Source organism: Epinephelus fuscoguttatus, linkage group LG10, assembly GCF_011397635.1.
Source record: "Epinephelus fuscoguttatus linkage group LG10, E.fuscoguttatus.final_Chr_v1".
NCBI classification, from domain to species: Eukaryota; Metazoa; Chordata; class Actinopteri; order Perciformes; family Serranidae; genus Epinephelus; species Epinephelus fuscoguttatus.
The window spans coordinates 8,220,054-8,237,868 of NC_064761.1; the positions used below are offsets into that span (position 1 = coordinate 8,220,054).

The 17,815-nt window shown below is 43.6% G+C and overlaps 1 protein-coding gene across 1 annotated transcript in view; it reads right to left on the bottom strand.

The window, feature by feature from the left end:
• Positions 1 to 11,638: 11,638 nt before the first annotated feature.
• The window catches only part of LOC125895319 (1-phosphatidylinositol 4,5-bisphosphate phosphodiesterase gamma-1-like), a 36,067-nt gene continuing 29,890 nt past the window's right edge, over positions 11,639 to 17,815 (bottom strand). The window contains exons 23-32 of the mRNA XM_049587063.1: positions 17,691 to 17,757; positions 17,429 to 17,595; positions 17,040 to 17,136; positions 16,730 to 16,954; positions 15,325 to 15,470; positions 15,061 to 15,175; positions 14,781 to 14,942; positions 14,460 to 14,548; positions 13,741 to 13,925; positions 11,639 to 12,205 (exon numbers count right to left, since the gene is read on the bottom strand). Coding sequence (XP_049443020.1) covers positions 12,145 to 12,205; positions 13,741 to 13,925; positions 14,460 to 14,548; positions 14,781 to 14,942; positions 15,061 to 15,175; positions 15,325 to 15,470; positions 16,730 to 16,954; positions 17,040 to 17,136; positions 17,429 to 17,595; positions 17,691 to 17,757 — 1,314 coding nt within the window. The 3' untranslated portion in view covers positions 11,639 to 12,144. The remainder of the gene's footprint in view (positions 12,206 to 13,740; positions 13,926 to 14,459; positions 14,549 to 14,780; positions 14,943 to 15,060; positions 15,176 to 15,324; positions 15,471 to 16,729; positions 16,955 to 17,039; positions 17,137 to 17,428; positions 17,596 to 17,690; positions 17,758 to 17,815) is intronic.

The window sequence follows — 17,815 nt, forward strand, 5'->3', positions numbered from 1 at the left end:
TTGAAATAGGCGTGATCAGCCTTTTTGCTGTGTTGTCAACGCAGAAAAAGCTAAACATGTCCTCTTCAGAATGTAGCCAAAAAACTATTCATGAACAAAATCAAAATTATAATGGAAATTACTCTTCAATACTTCATCTTTCAATATGTGTTATCATTTTGTCTGTATCTCGATCATACATTGTACTGTTGGCATTTAGAACTGGCCAAAATTTCTGGTCCAGCCAGCTGGTTGAAATTGCTGTTTTTATCAAGATTTCTGAAGACCTAATGGCTAAAAGAAAAACAGTTTCCAGGTTTACTACTAATATTTTAAGGATAATAAATGATGATATAATGATATTTAATTATCTGAATTATGGAGCTGATTGATTAGGTGAGGTCAAAGTTGGCCCCTTTGCCTTCACTCTGTGGTCCAGCTCACCCCAAACCATCTCGATTGGGTTCAGGTCCGGTGACTGTGGAGGCCAGGTCATCTACTGCAGTACTCCATCACTCTCCTTCTTGGTCAAATAGCCCTTACACAGCCTGGAGGTGTGTTTGGGGTCATTGTCCTGTTGAAAAATAAATGATCGTCCAACTAAACGCAAACCGGATGGGATGGCATGTCGCTGCAGGATGCTGTGGTAGCCATGCTGGTTCAGTGTGCCTTCAATTTTGAATAAATCTCCAACAGTGTCACCAGCAAAACACCCCCACACCATCACACCTCCTCCTCCATGCTTCACAGTGGGAACCAGGCATGTGGAATCCATCCGTTCACCTTTTCTGCGTCTCACAAAGACACGGCGGTTGGAACCAAAGATCTCAAATTTGGACTCATCAGACCAAAGCACAGATTTCCACTGGTCTAATGTCCATTCCTTGTGTTTCTTGGCCCAAACAAATCTCTTCTGCTTGTTGCCTCTCCTTAGCAGTGGTTTCCTAGCAGCTATTTGACCATGAAGGCCTGATTGGCGCAGTCTCCTCTTAACAGTTGTTCTAGAGATGGGTCTGCTGCTAGAACTCTGTGTGGCATTCATCTGGTCTCTGATCTGAGCTGCTGTTAACTTGCCATTTCTGAGGCTGGTGACTCGGATGAACTTATCCTCAGAAGCAGAGGTGACTCTTGGTCTTCCTTTCCTGGGTCGGTCCTCATGTGTGCCAGTTTCGTTGTAGCGCTTGATGGTCTTTGCGACTCCACTTGGGGACACATTTAAAGTTTTTGCAATTTTCCGGACTGACTGACCTTCATTTCTTAAAGTAATGATGGCCACTGGTTTTTCTTTAGTTAGCTGATTGGTTCTTGCCATAATATGAATTTTAACAGTTGTCCAATAGGGCTGTCGGCTGTGTATTAACCTGACTTCTGCACAACACAACTGATGGTCCCAACCCCATTGATAAAGCAAGAAATTCCACTAATTAACCCTGATAAGGCACACCTGTGAAGTGGAAACCATTTCAGGTGACTACCTCTTGAAGCTCATGGAGAGAATGCCAAGAGTGTGCAAAGCAGTAATCAGAGCAAAGGGTGGCTATTTTGAAGAAACTAGAATATAAAACATGTTCTCAGTTCTTTCACCTTTTTTTGTTAAGTACATAACTCCACATGTGTTCATTCATAGTTCTGATGCCTTCAGTGAGAATCTACAATGTAAATAGTCATGAAAATAAAGAAAACGCATTGAATGAGAAGGTGTGTCCAAACTTTTGGCCTGTACTGTACGTATATATACACATATATATTTATATATTAAGTATCTGTAGGTGGGCTGTCCAAATAAAGTCTTACCTACAATTCTACATAATAACACTGTTCACATTCCTGGTTTTGCCTCTGAAAGCATATCATGTTTCACATAACCACAGTTAAAGTCAGACTAGTATAATAGTCAGAATCTGTTTATGGTCAGAATGGTGTAAATCTCTTTTAGCCTTTGGCAGCCAAATATGCTACAGCTCGCAAGGCAAAACTTTAAGATGTAACATGATGTCATGAGAGCACATACGTAGCTGCTGATTAGCTGCCTGCGTCCAGTCAAGATTTATCCAGCATAAAAGTATTATCATATTACCCTCATCCCGTCCTAATGTTCCAAATAAAAGTAGCAGAACTGCACAATATTTATATGAGTTTTAGAGGTGGCAGTGGCACTCTGTTTGTTGGTGGTTTTTCTACAAAGTACATGTAATGCATCAGGTCAAAAATGACGGATCAGGCCTTTAAGCCTTGTGTTTAATTATTTTTCAATTTTATTCTTCCTCAGGAGGCTCCTTTTGGCCACTCAGCACCGCACCCCCTGCCGCTGAGAGCCCCCCCGATGACCCAGTCCTGCCTGACTACGAGGAGGAGGAGGAAGAGGTTGGCTTTGTCGGGGTGGAGGACGTGGAAGTGCTTCAGGCTGGTAATGTAGAGGATGAGCAGCAGCTTCCACCACCTGCTCCCTTTCCTGCTTACCACCTTGCTCCCGTTGCTGTTCCTCATCCTGTGCCTTATGCTGATTGCAATGCTCCTTATGATTTCCCTGCTTACCCTGACGCTGCTCCTTATCCTTACGCTGCTCCTTACCCTTATGCTGCTCCTTACCCTTATGCTGCTCCTCACCCTTATGCTGCTCCTTACCCTTACCCTGCTCCTTACCCTTATGCTGCTCCTTATCCTTATGCTGCTCCTCGCCCTTATGCTGCTCCTTATGCTCATCCTTATGCTGCTCCTCATCCTTACGCTGACCCCTATGCTGCTCCCCATCCTCATGCTGATGCTTATGCTGCTCCCCATCCTCATGCTGATGCTTATGCTACTCCCCATCCTCATGCTGATGCTTATGCTACTCCCCATCCTCATGCTGATGCTTATGCTGCTCCCCATCCTAATGCTGACCCTCGTGATGTTCCCAATAACTCTGCTGCTGAAGATCTGCTTTTCAGGAACATCTACGAGGAACCGGATGAGGACTCGGACGTGGGCTTGTGGGACGTGGACTGGGACTCTGAGTACAGCCATGGTGACGAGATCCCTCCGTTAGATGCTGAAGACTTCGGGTCCATCTCCCAAGAAGAATGTTCCGAGGAGCTTGAAGATGCTGTGGTCCCTCAATCTTGTGGCAGTGCCTCCTCCATGAAGAGGACCAGGGAGGACAGCGACGGGGAGGCTGCTGCTGCGAAGAGGCGGAGATGGGCTGAAGAGAGCGACTTGGATTGACTCAACGATGGATGGGCTGAATATTCTGCTTGAGACATCGGAGCAATCACACATCTGCTCTTCATCACCTCCTCATTACAGCAGGAACAGTGATTCCTATGGCAGCCCTAGCATCTTGCTCTGGGACCACCGGATTGACCCTTTTTAACACAGGGGGCTTGCCTTTGCATCTGGCAGGGCTGTCAACACCCACGTAGCGTCTTGCACTGGGACTTATTTAGAGTATCTCCTCATACTTTGCATGGTGGATGGATCAACCTCTCTGTCTTTCATCCTGAGGGCCGGCCTTTGCGTCTGGCAAGGCTGGCGATACCCCACGTAGCCCTCGCGTCTGGCAGGGCTGTCGACATCCCGTGCATGTAGCCTTTGCGTCTGGCGGGGCTGAGGAAGACAAAGTAGCCCTTGCGTCTTGCAGGGCTGCTAGCACCCCAGATAGCGTCTTGCTCTGGGACCACCGGATTGACTTTTTTAACCCAGGGGGCTTGCCTTTGCGTCTGGCTGGGCAAGCAAAGCCCCAGGCAGCTTTTGCGTCTGGCAGGGCTGTCAGCACCCCAGGTAACGTCTTGCACTGGGACTTATTTAGAGTATCTCCTCATACTTTGCACGGTGGATGGATCAACCTTTCTTTCTTTCATCCTGAGGGCCGGTCTTTGCGTCTGGCGAGGCTGGCGATGCCCCAGGTAGCCCTCCCGTCTGGCAGGGCTGTTGACACCCCGTGCATTAAGCCACAAGGAAAAGAGAAGGAGAAAACACAAGGCACTTCAATCTGAGACCACCAAATGACTGAGAATGATCTGGACACCTAAAAAAACAGAACATCCCATACGAACAATCCTCATGGAAACGTGACCAACAAAGCTCCCCAAAATTAGTTTAAAGTCTGCCTAACATTTAGCCTATATTCCTAACAATTTGCTCCCTTAACATGATCCTCCAGAAACCAAAAATGCCTTCATGTGGCAAAAAAGGTAAAGTAACTATATGAAATACATTATATTCATAATACCCAATTATTTAAAGAGTACTTGTCTCCCTAATCTTTTATATCTGTTTTCACTTCACCAGCTGAACTGCTGTTGTTCACTGTGGACAAAAAGGTTAGTGTGAGCTCATTTATCCACCATTTTTTCTTTGTTATGTTTATTTTGCCAAGGTTTCTTTTCTTACCAACCATTTTTGACTTTCCTCTTATCTCACTCCCCCACCTGAGCTGCTGTTGTTCACCATCGACAAAAAAGGTAAGTGTGAGCTTATTTATCAACCATTTTTTCTTTGATATGTTTATTTTGCTGAGGTTTCTTTTCTTACTAACCATTTTTGACTTTCCTCTTATCTCACTCCCCCACCTGAGCTGCTGTTGTTCACCATGGACTAAAAAAAGGTGAGTACGAGCTTCTGACCTGTTATTTTGTAAGCCTGGTTCTCCATGTAATGTGATTTATTCAATAAATAAGATATTATTTGTTTTACTAACCATTATCTCTCTTTCTCCACCACCTGAGCTGCTGCTGTTCACTGTGGACTAAAGGGTAGCTTCTGATTTAAGTATTGTATATTATTGTGTAAACTAGCCACATGTGCACCTGTTTATCTTTATTTTATCTCTTACTTAATGAATCATAGATTGTGTGACCTACTCTCAGTCTGTGGGATTATGTATTTCTTATAGCTAACTTGTTTAAATATATTTCATCATAATCAGTGTGATAGATGAAGCCTGTGAATGTTTTCTGCACTAAAATAACCTGTGACAGATTAATAATGTTAAAACAGAGATGATTCAGTCCGCAGGCCGACACTTTACAGTCCATTAGTCCAACAGAATTTTGAGTAACATCAATGCTGACAGCAGACACTGTATTATTTTCTCTTGAGTACTAATGAATGTATTTGTTGTTTTAGGGCAGGACTTCTTTTGTTTCTAGGGGCTCCCGAGACTCGATGTGAACCAAACTGCACAAAGCCAACATCCCAGCCGTCTCTTGACGTGAGTTTAGCAACCAATAGTATCATCACAGATGAGTGTGCTTTGTAATTTAGCATGTATGATTTGGAGCAACTGGTTTTTGCAGAGTAATGATACATCAGGCACACATCTGTACCTTGTGTTTAGAGCGCTTACAACTCACCTGGAAGAAAATAGTTGCTTTGACTTGTCCTGTGGCTGTGACTTGTTCAACGGCTGTGACTTGTCCTGTGGCTGTGACTTGTTCAATGGCTGTGACTTGTCCTGTGGCTGTGTGAATTGTTCAATGGCTGTGACTTGTCCTGTTGCTGTGACTTGTTCAATGGCTGTGACTTGTCCTGTGGCTGTGTGAATTGTTCAATGGCTGTGACTTGTCCTGTTGCTGTGACTTGTTCAATGGCTGTGACTTCTCCTTTTGCTGTGACTTGTCCTGTGGCTGTGACTTGTTCAATGGCTGTGATCGTCCGGTTGCTGTGACTTGTTCAATGGCTGTGACTTGTCCTGTTGCTGTGACTTGTTCAATGGCTATGACTTGTCCTGTTGCTGTGTGACTTGTTCAATGGCTGTGACTTGTCCTGTTGCTGTGTGACTTGTTCAATGGCTGTGACTTGTCCTGTTGCCGTGACTTGTTCAATGGCTGTGACTTGTTGAATGGCTGTGACTTGTCCTGTTGCTGTGTGACTTGTTCAATGGCTGTAACTTGTCTTGTTGCTGTGTGACTTGTTCAATGGCTGTAACTTGTCCTGTTGCTGTGTGACTTGGTCAATGGCTGTAACTTGTCCTGTTGCCGTGACTTGTTCAATGGCTGTGACTTGTTAAATGGCTGTGACTTGTCCTGTTGCTGTGACTTGTTGAATGGCTGTGACTTGTCCTGTTGCTGTGTGACTTGTTAAAAGGCTGTGACTTGTCCTGTTGCTGTGTGACTTGTTAAATGGCTGTGACTTGTCCTGTTGCTGTGACTTGTTCAATGGCTGTGAATTGTCCTGTTGCTGTGACTTGTTCAGTGGCTGTGAATTGTCCTGTTGCTGTGACTTGTTCAATGGCTGTGACTTGTTTAATGGCTGTGACTTGTTCAATGGCTGTGACTTGTTTAATGGCTGTGACTTGTCCTGTTGCTGTGACTTGTTCAATGGCTGTGACTTCTCCTTTTGCTGTGACTTGTCCTGTGGCTGTGACTTGTTCAATGGCTGTGACTTGTCCTGTGGCTGTGACTTGTTCAATGGCTGTGATCGTCCGGTTGCTGTGACTTGTTCAATGGCTGTGACTTGTCCTGTTGCTGTGACTTGTTGAATGGCTGTGACTTGTCCTGTTGCTGTGACTTGTTCAATGGCTGTGACTTGTCCTGTTGCTGTGTGACTTGTTCAATGGCTGTGACTTGTCCTGTTGCTGTGTGACTTGTTCAATGGCTGTGACTTGTCCTGTTGCTGTGTGACTTGTTCAATGGCTGTGACTTGTCCTGTTGCTGTGTGACTTGTTCAATGGCTGTGACTTGTCCTGTTGCTGTGACTTGTTCAATGGCTGTGACTTGTCCTGTTGCTGTGTGACTTGTTCAATGGCTGTGACTTGTCCTGTTGCTGTGTGACTTGTTCAATGGCTGTGACTTGTCCTGTTGCTGTGACTTGTTCAATGGCTGTGACTTGTCCTGTTGCTGTGACTTGTTCAATGGCTGTGACTTGTCCTGTTGCTGTGTGACTTGTTAAATGGCTGTGACTTGTCCTGTTGCTGTGTGACTTGTTCAATGGCTGTGACTTGTCCTGTTGCTGTGTGACTTGTTCAATGGCTGTGACTTGTCCTGTTGCTGTGACTTGTTCAATGGCTGTGACTTGTCCTGTTGCTGTGTGACTTGTTAAATGGCTGTGACTTGTCCTGTTGCTGTGTGACTTGTTAAATGGCTATGACTTGTCCTGTTGCTGTGTGACTTGTTCAATGGCTGTGACTTGTCCTGTTGCTGTGACTTGTTCAATGGCTGTGATCGTCCGGTTGCTGTGACTTGTTCAATGGCTGTGACTTGTCCTGTTGCTGTGACTTGTTCAATGGCTGTGACTTGTCCTGTTGCTGTGTGACTTGTTCAATGGCTGTGACTTGTCCTGTTGCTGTGTGACTTGTTCAATGGCTGTGACTTGTCCTGTTGCTGTGACTTGTTCAATGGCTGTGACTTGTCCTGTTGCTGTGACTTGTTCAATGGCTGTGACTTGTCCTGTTGCTGTGTGACTTGTTCAATGGCTGTGACTTGTCCTGTTGCTGTGTGACTTGTTAAATGGCTGTGACTTGTCCTGTTGCTGTGTGACTTGTTCAATGGCTGTGACTTGTCCTGTTGCTGTGACTTGTTCAATGGCTGTGACTTGTCCTGTTGCTGTGTGACTTGTTAAATGGCTGTGACTTGTCCTGTTGCTGTGTGACTTGTTAAATGGCTGTGACTTGTCCTGTGGCTGTGACTTGTTCAATGGCTGTGATCGTCCGGTTGCTGTGACTTGTTCAATGGCTGTGACTTGTCCTGTTGCTGTGACTTGTTGAATGGCTGTGACTTGTCCTGTTGCTGTGTGACTTGTTAAATGGCTGTGACTTGTCCTGTTGCTGTGTGACTTGTTCAATGGCTGTGACTTGTCCTGTTGCTGTGACTTATTCTGTTGCTGTGACTTGTCCTGTGGCTGTGACATGTCCAATGGCCCATTGCTGTGGAGGCTGTTGTTGCAGAGTTCAGCCAGTAGCACCCGTACAGCTGTGACAGGTGACACTTGTTACACACACCCATGGTTACTGGAGCCTGTGTGATAGGAGGCGTATCAGGACTGTCTGTCTGGGAGGAGCCTCCATCACACCTCTCTGCAAAGTAGAAGGCTCCGCCACATCTGTCTATGTTTCAGGAGCCTCTGTAATACCTGTGTACAATGGGATTAAATGTAGTTCTGTAAAAACACTTTTCTGGTCATTATTCAACACCATAAATCAGGAACAGAAGGGGAGACATTTGATCAGATGCTGAATTGGTGACAGTAGTCTTGAGTGATCACCTTAAAAATGTGCTGATTGCGTAGATCTTCTTTGCTGCCAGGTTGAAGATGTGTGAGAAGCATCCACATTTCAAAATTTCTAACTTCTTTGAAGCAACATATGAAGCACTGTCAGCTGCCGTGACTGCATATCAGTCTGGACAAGCATAGATGTCAACTGTAACTGAGAAGTGACGGATTCACAGAGGTATACAACCACCAGGTGGCAATTTTAGTTTTGAGTTTTAGTTTGTTTCTACTGACTTTGAATGATGTGCATTTTATGATGATAAAATTACTGTTAATTTAAATAGGGTCTGGTGGCTTTGGCCAATGGGATTTTGGGGCTGACTGGTTAAACAAGAAAGATCTTACTCTTTATCTCTGTAGGGATCCTTTCCATAATGTTGTCAGACACTTTAAGTCATAATCTGAGCCTGTCAAGCATTCTTGGTGGATGTAAATTGCCAGTGCTAAATGCATTGCACCCCTTGTCTGGGCTACCAGCTGCAGCTCTCTCTCTCTCTCTCTCTCTCTCTCTCTCTCTCAATACTGGACTGATTTAAAAAAAAAAAAAAAAAAAAGTTGTTCCCATTGGTTACTTAGACACAGAAACATAGGAAAATAATGTCCAGGTTAAAAAATTCTGAAGTTACCCTTTAAACCCCTGTCAGACATAAAATCTTCAAAACTGCTGTTCATCTGTCTGTTTAAGTGTCAGCTTTTGATCACTCTCCTCACTATGCTGAGGCCACTGCTTCTGCTGGCTTTATGTCACATGTTTAAAAAAGACAAATGCAGAAAGGAGTACACGAAAGAGCTTTATTAAATGGAAACTTGCACAGGATTTGTAATGCAGAGTAATAATACTGGACAGTTAGCATAGATACGGAGAGAAAACACAATTGAGTCAAATTGCCTAATACACATGATGGCTGTAGGCCAAGATGATGACCTTTGCATAGAAGTCCCCACCCAGTGCAACTGCAGCGTAGGGGGAAAGAGAGGGGTTTATGTCTATGGAGACATTTAAAGGGACACAAATAATTTCTACATAAAATTATCTTCAACTGAAGTCCATTATCATTCTTCTAGTATGTTTTTCCATCTATTGAAACAGGATCTATACCTGCTGGATAAATAAAAGTTATATACAATGAGAAATTAGACAGGAGGATGATGGAAAGGTGGGGTAGCTACAGAGGTGGGGAAGGGGGCGTTATTAGATATGAAGCCATGCAGTGGATCGGATTGAAGCTGCTTTTTGGCAGATCCAGGACCAGCTGAGCCACATCTGTTGATTAGAGCCAGATGATGGGAACTGATCCTGGTCGTGTGGTTCAGATGTGAGGCAAGACATAAGAGTACTTTGCTTGTTTCCTTTGATAGCCCTTGTTTGTCGTGTGTGTGTGTGTGTGTGTGTGTCCCGCTGTCACAAACACACCTGAGCCCCTGTGCAGGTGACCTCCAGGGGGCACTGTGAGGATTGTGGTCTTCCTCTCTCCCCCGCACACTGTTCTTGTGCCTCTTTGAAGGTAGTACAGATATATTTAGAGCCCTTTGAAGAAGTATTAAAAGATCTTCTCTGTGTGGTTTGGTGAGGATTTGTTTGTCCAGTTTGTGCTCTCCCAGTTAGAATGGGAACATTATGTGTCAGGAGCCCATTGCCACCTGGGGTCAGAGTTCATGTGGTCACCCAAATAAAAGGACTTGGTCTTGATTAGGCAGAACAGACTTCAGTCTTTGAATCCCTTTCAACCCATTTCATGAGTAGTGGTCTGAGCCAAACGATTCCTCCTCCAGTTTGTTAGTAGTTTTCCCTTAAAGGGCCACTATTCCAGTTGTAGATAAAGTTTTCTTTTTCTTCGAGTAATTATACTCTACAAAGCGCAACACATCAAAGGCACATACATGATATTAACTTTTTTGCTACATGTGCCCACTGCTCCCTTCTTTTCCATCCAGATAGTTTAATTCCATCCATTTGTGTAACCTGAGTTTTCTTCTCCCTTATATCCTGCTTTTCTTACTAAAGACCAAAACACAGTAAGAGTGAACATGATGAGCTTCAAACTTCAGTTTTTAAGGTGCACTGTAATGCCATCTACACTAAGGTTAAATCAGACCTGATCACAAAGACAAAGTCATTGATTTTTTTTTTTTCTAAGCAGGTTTTTTTTTCTTGTAATCATCCTTCTGTTGGACACCTTTAATCTTCTGGTGTACAGCATGTGCTGAAAGTGTCACGTTTAAGCTTTATTGTTGACTTTTGTTGTAGTGGCAGTTGGCCCGCCACACACTTATAATAATCAGCTGACATTCACTATATGACATGTCTAAAACTTAACCACACCTACTCATCACGATCAGATCTGCAACTTATGATTATTCTCTCGATTAACTGACAGATTGTTTGGTCGATAAAATGTCATAAAGTAGTCAAAAAGGTCTGTTGAAGGAGCACATCTAGCTGTGAGGAGTTTGCAGATTGCAACCAGCTGAAACTTCTCCCATGTGCCAAGCGTGAACTCCCAATCAGGATTCCTCAGTGTTCATTGTTCAAGAGCTTTTTACTGGGAGCCAAATCACCCGCCGAGGTCTCTCCCTCTCCGTAACAAATGATGATGATGATTAAAGCCTGTAAAAACACTGAATAAAGCTGTTTCACGCTACAAATAAGTCTTCAGCATGTTGCAGATAAGCTGCTAGCCCAGCAACTGCTAATCTATGCGCACCTTTTTTTTCTCTGATAACTTAAGATCCGGACGTTTAGGAGGTTTTCAACGGTAGCTGAAATGATCCGCAGAGGCTTTTCCTCTCCAAAACAAATGGAAAAGGTCATTTAAACCAGTATAAACACGGAATAAAGACATTTTACATTAATAATTGTTGTTTCTCCAACAGTCTGACTCATCGCGGTGAGGCTGCTAAATGCGGTGGCTGATGCTAAAACACAAATGGCCCTCTCTAGAGCCAGCGTTTGGTTTGTCTGTTCTGGGCTATTGTAGAAACATGGTGGTGCAACATGACAGACTCCGCACATGAGGATCTGCTCCCTATGTAAATATAAACAGCTCATTCTAAGATAACAAAAACACAATAATTCTTAGTTTCAGGTGATTATACACCAGAGAAAATATAATTACTATTTTATATTCCATTTATACCTGTATATCCTCCTAAATCATAGACACTGGAGCATTAATATTTCCTGAAGATCAAGGTGGCATCTTCAAATAGCTTGTTCTGTCTGGCCAACAGTCCAAAACACAAAAATTATGAGTTTATGATCACATAACAGAGAAAAAGCAGCTTAAAAATGACTTACATCATTAATCCATTATCAAAATTGTTGCATATTAATATTCTGCTGATCGATTAATCAACTAATTGTTTGAGCTTTAGTTGTCATAGTGACAACATTTAGAAATCTGTCCCTTGGGGCGTCAGTGGCTTAGTGGTAGAGCAGGCGCCCCATGTACAAGGCTGTTGCCACAGCGGCCCGGGTTTGAGTCCAGCCTATGGCCCTTTGCTGCATGTCATCCCCCTCTCTCTCTCTCCCCCTTTCACGCTTGGCTGTCCTATCCATTAAAGGCAGAAATGCCCAAAAACATATCTTAAAAAAAGAAATCTGCCCCTTGACTCTTCCCCTGTCTGTCTACATTGTTTTCCTGAAATCATCAGAAGGAACTCATCTCCAGTTTACTCTTAATGTGTTTCAGTCATGAGTCCATGATTGTTTTTATAGCTTAGTTTTGTGAGGTTTTACTTTTAGTCCATGAGATGCTTCTGTTTGTCACTTTTTGCTCTGCTGTTCAGCTCGGTGCTTTAACGTCTCACATGTTTATCTTGACAGAACATGTTTCTATTTCCAGTTATAAATGGATTGCATGTTGCCACCGCAGAGAGCCTGTTGTCTCCTCAGGCTGATGCTGCACAGCTCTGGTGGCAGCAAGTGTCAGGCACCGTTTGTGTGAGTGTAGCGCTCTCTGATGGACGGGAGGATTAGCTGCGCTTCGCTGCCACCTGCTGCCTCAGCTTCTCCCTCCTCTTCTTCTCCATCAGCCTGGGGAAGTGGAAGAAAATTATTACTGTGTGTGTGAAAGCTGCTGCTTTATGTATGGGTGTCTGCTTCCACACAGTGTCATTCCATGCCTGTGTTTGTGGACATTTTTGTTAGTCTTAGGATGAGGAAATTCTTATTTTAAGATGGAAACTCCGCAAAGGGCAAGATGGAAAAGCATATATAAAATAAATGTGACCAAATTTCCAAAAGGTCCACTTATATTCTGCCATATAAAATATATTATTGTATGCATTATATAGAATAAAAACAACTGGAACAAAAAGTTAACCACACATTTCACACAAAATTAAAGCTGCAGTAGGTAGAAATCCTGAAAACGGTTGATTTTTGAGTCTCATCTGAGTTAGGTTTCGTTCGTCTCCGCCCTGAGCCCCTCCTACCAGACGAGTATGCAAGTATTTTATCCTACTTGGTTCTATTTCTCCCTCTCTGGGAGCCTCGGCTCTCCCTCACCGCGCAGCAGCCTGCCCCATCCCTCCCTCGTGGCCCCGCACATATACCCCCAAGGCCTGGCTCTCCCTCTCTGCGGAGAGCCCTAGGCTCTGCTCCCACGGCCGACCCTCGCGCCCTCCGGCCGGGCCTGGCCCCACCTCACCCTTTCCCTCCCTCCGGGGCTCTGGTGAACTGAGTTCTGTCTTCCTTTTTTTGGGTTGTTTAGCCGGGTAGGCAGTTGTAGCCAATGCTGGAATAGCTATTTTACCTGGTGCACTGTTCACCACTGCCGCTTGCTCTCCCCTTCTGCCGGCACGGGAACGCGCATGTGCAGTAGAACAGCCAATAGGAACGCAGTGGTCTGAGCTGATCTTTAATTGGTTGATGCACATCGGCACGATACCGATTCTTTAGAGGCTGAACACAGAGCCATGGGGAGGTGCAGAAACCTATTGTTTGTCTCAGTCCACTTGATTTACATTAAGCTTAGAGGATATTATAAAATTTTTACTCAATTATACCAAAACAATGTTGCCTACTGGAGCTTTAACTGGTAACAAATACCCAGAAAAATGACAAATTCATTCATTCCAGCTTCCTAAATATGAATATCTTCTGATTTTTTTGTCCTTTATGATAGTAAATTGAATATCTTTGGGGTTTTAGACTGGTTAGACTGACAGACAAAACAAGATGTTTAAAGATGTCACCTTGGATTCTGGGAACTTGTGATGGGCATTTTTTCCACATTAGCTAACACTATTAAGATCAAATGATTAATCAAGAAAGAAGACTAGTTGCAGCCCAACAAACATATTAAACAAGCTTTTTTTGTCCAACTAACAATCCAAAACACAAAGACACTGATTTTACAATGATATAAAACAGCAAATCACAATTGAGAAATTGGAACCAAACAATAATTGATCTTAATTGTTAATCAATATTTTCTGTTGGATCGACTTCTCGTTTCAGCACTACAAATAAAGAATAAGATAAACTAAAAACATTTGACATTTAAATTATGGCATCAACGTCTAAACCTTTTTCTTCAGTGTGTGTTTGTGTGTGTGATCAGTCACCTGCGGTTTCGCGCCTCCACCAGCTCACTCAGCTGGTCCTGAGCCGCTCTGAGTTCCTCCAGACTCTGCTGGTAGCTGAGATCCCCCGAGCCCGACCTCTCCAGGAGGGAAACCTGGCTGGACAGCTCGCTGGTTCGATCCCGCAGCCGCTGGATGGACATGTATAGGTTTTCATCGTCTTCCTCCTGCAGCCACAGTGAGACATGGAAAACACCAAGACGTTTAAGTTATCATTTAACTTCTCTCTGGTGCATATCTACCAACTGTGTGATAGTACTGCCATCGTGAGATACAGAAAAAATGCAAAGTAAACTTGCTCGATTCACCAATATTGTGTGACAGCTCATATACAGTATATTTTGAGAAATAAGCCAGCGGCTGTTTAACACTGGTCCACAGGCCACGACTGGCCCTCGGGACAGACTTTGGACATGCCTGGTTTACTTGTGTTTGTCAGAACAGCATCATTAATTAATTGTGGTTGCTCCTTATATGTCTATTCACCATTTATTTGTTCATTTATTGCTTATTTGTTTTTTACCGCTTCTGGGCCTCCCCTGGTAACCCCATGTTTAACTTCACAACGCTATGAATTGTGGGTAATTCCTTCAGACATTCCTCTCTCTCTCTACCCCTCTACATCTATCTTTTTCTCTCTCCCTCTCTCTCTCCCTACTTGTGCATAAATACTAATAAATAAATATGAAAACAGTGTCTACCTTTGCATTGACAATCTCTATATGGACCAGAAGTGATGCCAGCTCCAGCTCTTCACTGTAGCTGTTCCTCAGAGTGACACTCCTGTAGCCTGACAACACACAAGACACAACTAAATCAACACACTGTCAAATATTTATCTGTATTCATTTTGTTTTTGCCAAAAAAAAATAACAAGAAGAATTTAGCTTAGCTTTAGTGTTAGCCTCCTCTCTCAGACCAATAATTGTTTTTGGGTTTTTTTGAGACTTAACCATGGCATTAAATGTAAACCAGGGTTTTGCAGACTCGTCCACTATCAGTAAGAGTTATTCCACACTCACCTGTTCGTAGCAGACGGACAGGGAAGGTCGCCTGCGCCAGGAAGTTAGGATCACTGAACATGTCCTCCTCGTAGACAGTGAAGCGTAAAAATGAGAAGGTAGGGTTGTGGATGTCAAACACAAACTGCTTCTGCACCCACACAGGATTCAGACCGTTATCAGCTGGGAGGGTGAGGAGGTCAGGAGGAGGACAGTTAGTACACAGCCAGTGAGCATTTTAAGACATGAATGTAAATCAAGATTTCACACCACTGTGAGCACGGGACAGCAGCTGTCTTACCTACAACATCTGTTTTGCACTTGTAGCTGTCATAATCAGCTCCACAGATCTCCACCTCCACAAAGGGACAGACAATGCTGCGGCCATTCTTAGGCAGATGACGGGCTCCCAGCACCTGATCCAGGAAGAGTGGCAGTTTTTGCAAAGCAGGAACAGCAATGAAAATGTGCAGCATGACTGTCTAATGAAAAATTAATCTCAGGACTAGTTCAATCCAAGCTAAGGATTTTGTTTTTTATCTTTCTATGGTCGACATGACCTGACCTGTAACTGGATGGTGATTGGCTCCACGTGTAGGGTGTCCTTGTCGAAAGGGTCAAAGGCGTCGTCCCTCATGACATCAGGCTGGGGTACAAAGCCGCTGCCACCTCCGAGCATGAACAAGGCCTGGTTCAGCTGCATGGGTTTATCTACACACATACACACACACACACAGTTACACAGTTTTTCACCTTGCTGTTGACGTCCTCAGTGTTATGAGACTTTGGCCATTACATTTGACAAGTATGTCAGTCAGGGGACTAGAGACTGAACCTTGATTAGTCTGACAAGAGACTGACAAGTTCCAAAAAGCCTGACGGGTCAGACTGAGTTTGCAATGAAAATGTGTGCTGATTGGCTGGGTCAGGTAGGGCTCAGGCTGTTTTTTTTTTTTTTTTTATTAAAAAGTGAGCACTCTGCACCTAAATTTTTTATCATCTATTTAAAATGTAAATCCATCATATGTAATGGATATTATATATTGATCGACTGATTGAGGAAAGGACGGAGCAACCAGGCTCTGTGCCAGGCTCCCTATCCTTACTCCCAGCCGGAGTAGGGAGCTTCTCTGGTGGGGAAATATGAAATGGAGTTGGTGATCCACTGAGCTGGTCCACTTTCTGCTGGAGACACGTGTGGTTTGTGCCACCACACAGCCAATGTCTCCTAGGCATATGTACGCAGAATATGTCGGCTACCAGACAAGATTTTGATATCAGAAGTACTCTGGTTTCCGTTTGTAGTCTGAGTAGTCAAAGTTTAAAGCAAAAGAGGCACACATTGACCGAAATTCAACCTCTGAACCCATTTAATATGTCTGACAAATTTAGCTCTATATTATTTTATTTTTTTTAAATTTCATATGCAGTCATCTATTTATAGAGATTAGCCAAAATGACCAACTCATGGAAGAGGAAGTCTTTGCCCGGCTATCCTCTGGCTACACCTGATGTCCCATAATACCGGCCCTTGATCCTGGAGGCGTTATCGTCGTCAGACAACAGCTTATGAGTTCCAAGATTGCCTTGGATTCATCGCTGAACTGGGATGCAGCATGTATTTTGCATGTTAAACTGATAAGGAGGTTTCAGTATATTGATCTCTCTCCTTGGTGCCCAATTTATTCCAGGCATTTGAAACTGAATGTAATCTGAGATCTTTGGGTTTAATTTGCTAATCAGACTATAATTCAGTATCTTGAAAAGCATCAGTTGTAAGTAACAACATTCTGTAACTGCAACTTTAAGATACAAAGACAAAATTTCTTGTTAAATTTGATAAGGAAGAAAATATCTTCATAGTATCTTTTATTTATTCAATATTTATTTTATTCAGTTTTATGAATTTGTATCTGAGATGAGAAAAGTAAACTACATATGTGTGTAAAAAGCCAACTGATTGAACTGACCTGGAGTCTGGAAATTGAGTGCGACCAGCTGGGAGCCACAGTGCCACATGGGCAGCGGGTCGTAGTTGGACGAGTCCAGCCTCTGTCCTCGTGGATAAACTCTGGAAAGCTGACGACGGTTGTACTGCAGGAAGCGTTTCCCTTTGCTGCGCGTTGCAAACTTCTCTGCCTTTGTCTCTGGAAATGACGACATGTCCCGGTAACACGCCCTCTCTGTCCCGATCTCTGGAAGTGGCAAAAAATCAAAATTATACACAGAAACTGTTGAACAGTGAGGAAAGAGAACAAGAGAGCGCAGTTGGGTACTTACTGTCCTCGTTGAAGGGGACAGGTCTGCAGTAGACCACAAGCTCAGACAGCTCCACTGCGATCTTCTTCCTCCTCTCCATTTGCTTCTCCTCCTGCATCTGTTACCATGGAAATAAGCCAACCATATTATTAAGTCAGAAATGATAATGTAAAAAGTAGTGGTTCCTTTTGAGTGAGCAGTAATGTGGTCACAAAGAAGAGAAAACATTTTTGAAGTTTTAGCATTTGTTCAAAACTTTATTAGAATTCAATTTGAAATAAATTTTGCAATCTTAAGGTTCTTTTTTTTAACTAATATTTGAAAGTTTAAGATGTCACATTGCTGCTGTAGTTTTGCTTTCAGGAAAAGAATTCCCCAGATTCAGTTTGTATAACTTTGGTCATACTGACCCGTGCGTCAGCGTTCTGTGTGGCCTCTCTGATCTTGCTGACCCAGCTGGTCACATCCTCCAGACTGTCGGCTGCCACATCCAGGGTCTGAACCGGGTGAGACGTCAGCTGCTGGGAGTGGATCGTGAACACGTAGGGCCGCGAATTCTTCCCATCCTTGTGCACCACTAAACAGAGAGATGATAATTAGCTTAACAAAACCTGATCAGTCCCTCTCTACTCGTCTGACTGAATAAACCTCTGTTTGTTTTATGGGACTCACCGACATGACAGGTGGGTACATCGATGAAGCCCTTGAGGAATGTTCCCAGTGGACTGTTCTCTGTAGACTGAGACAACACAAATAAAATAAGAGAAAAAAACTGATTATGATTGGAAGAGTAAACT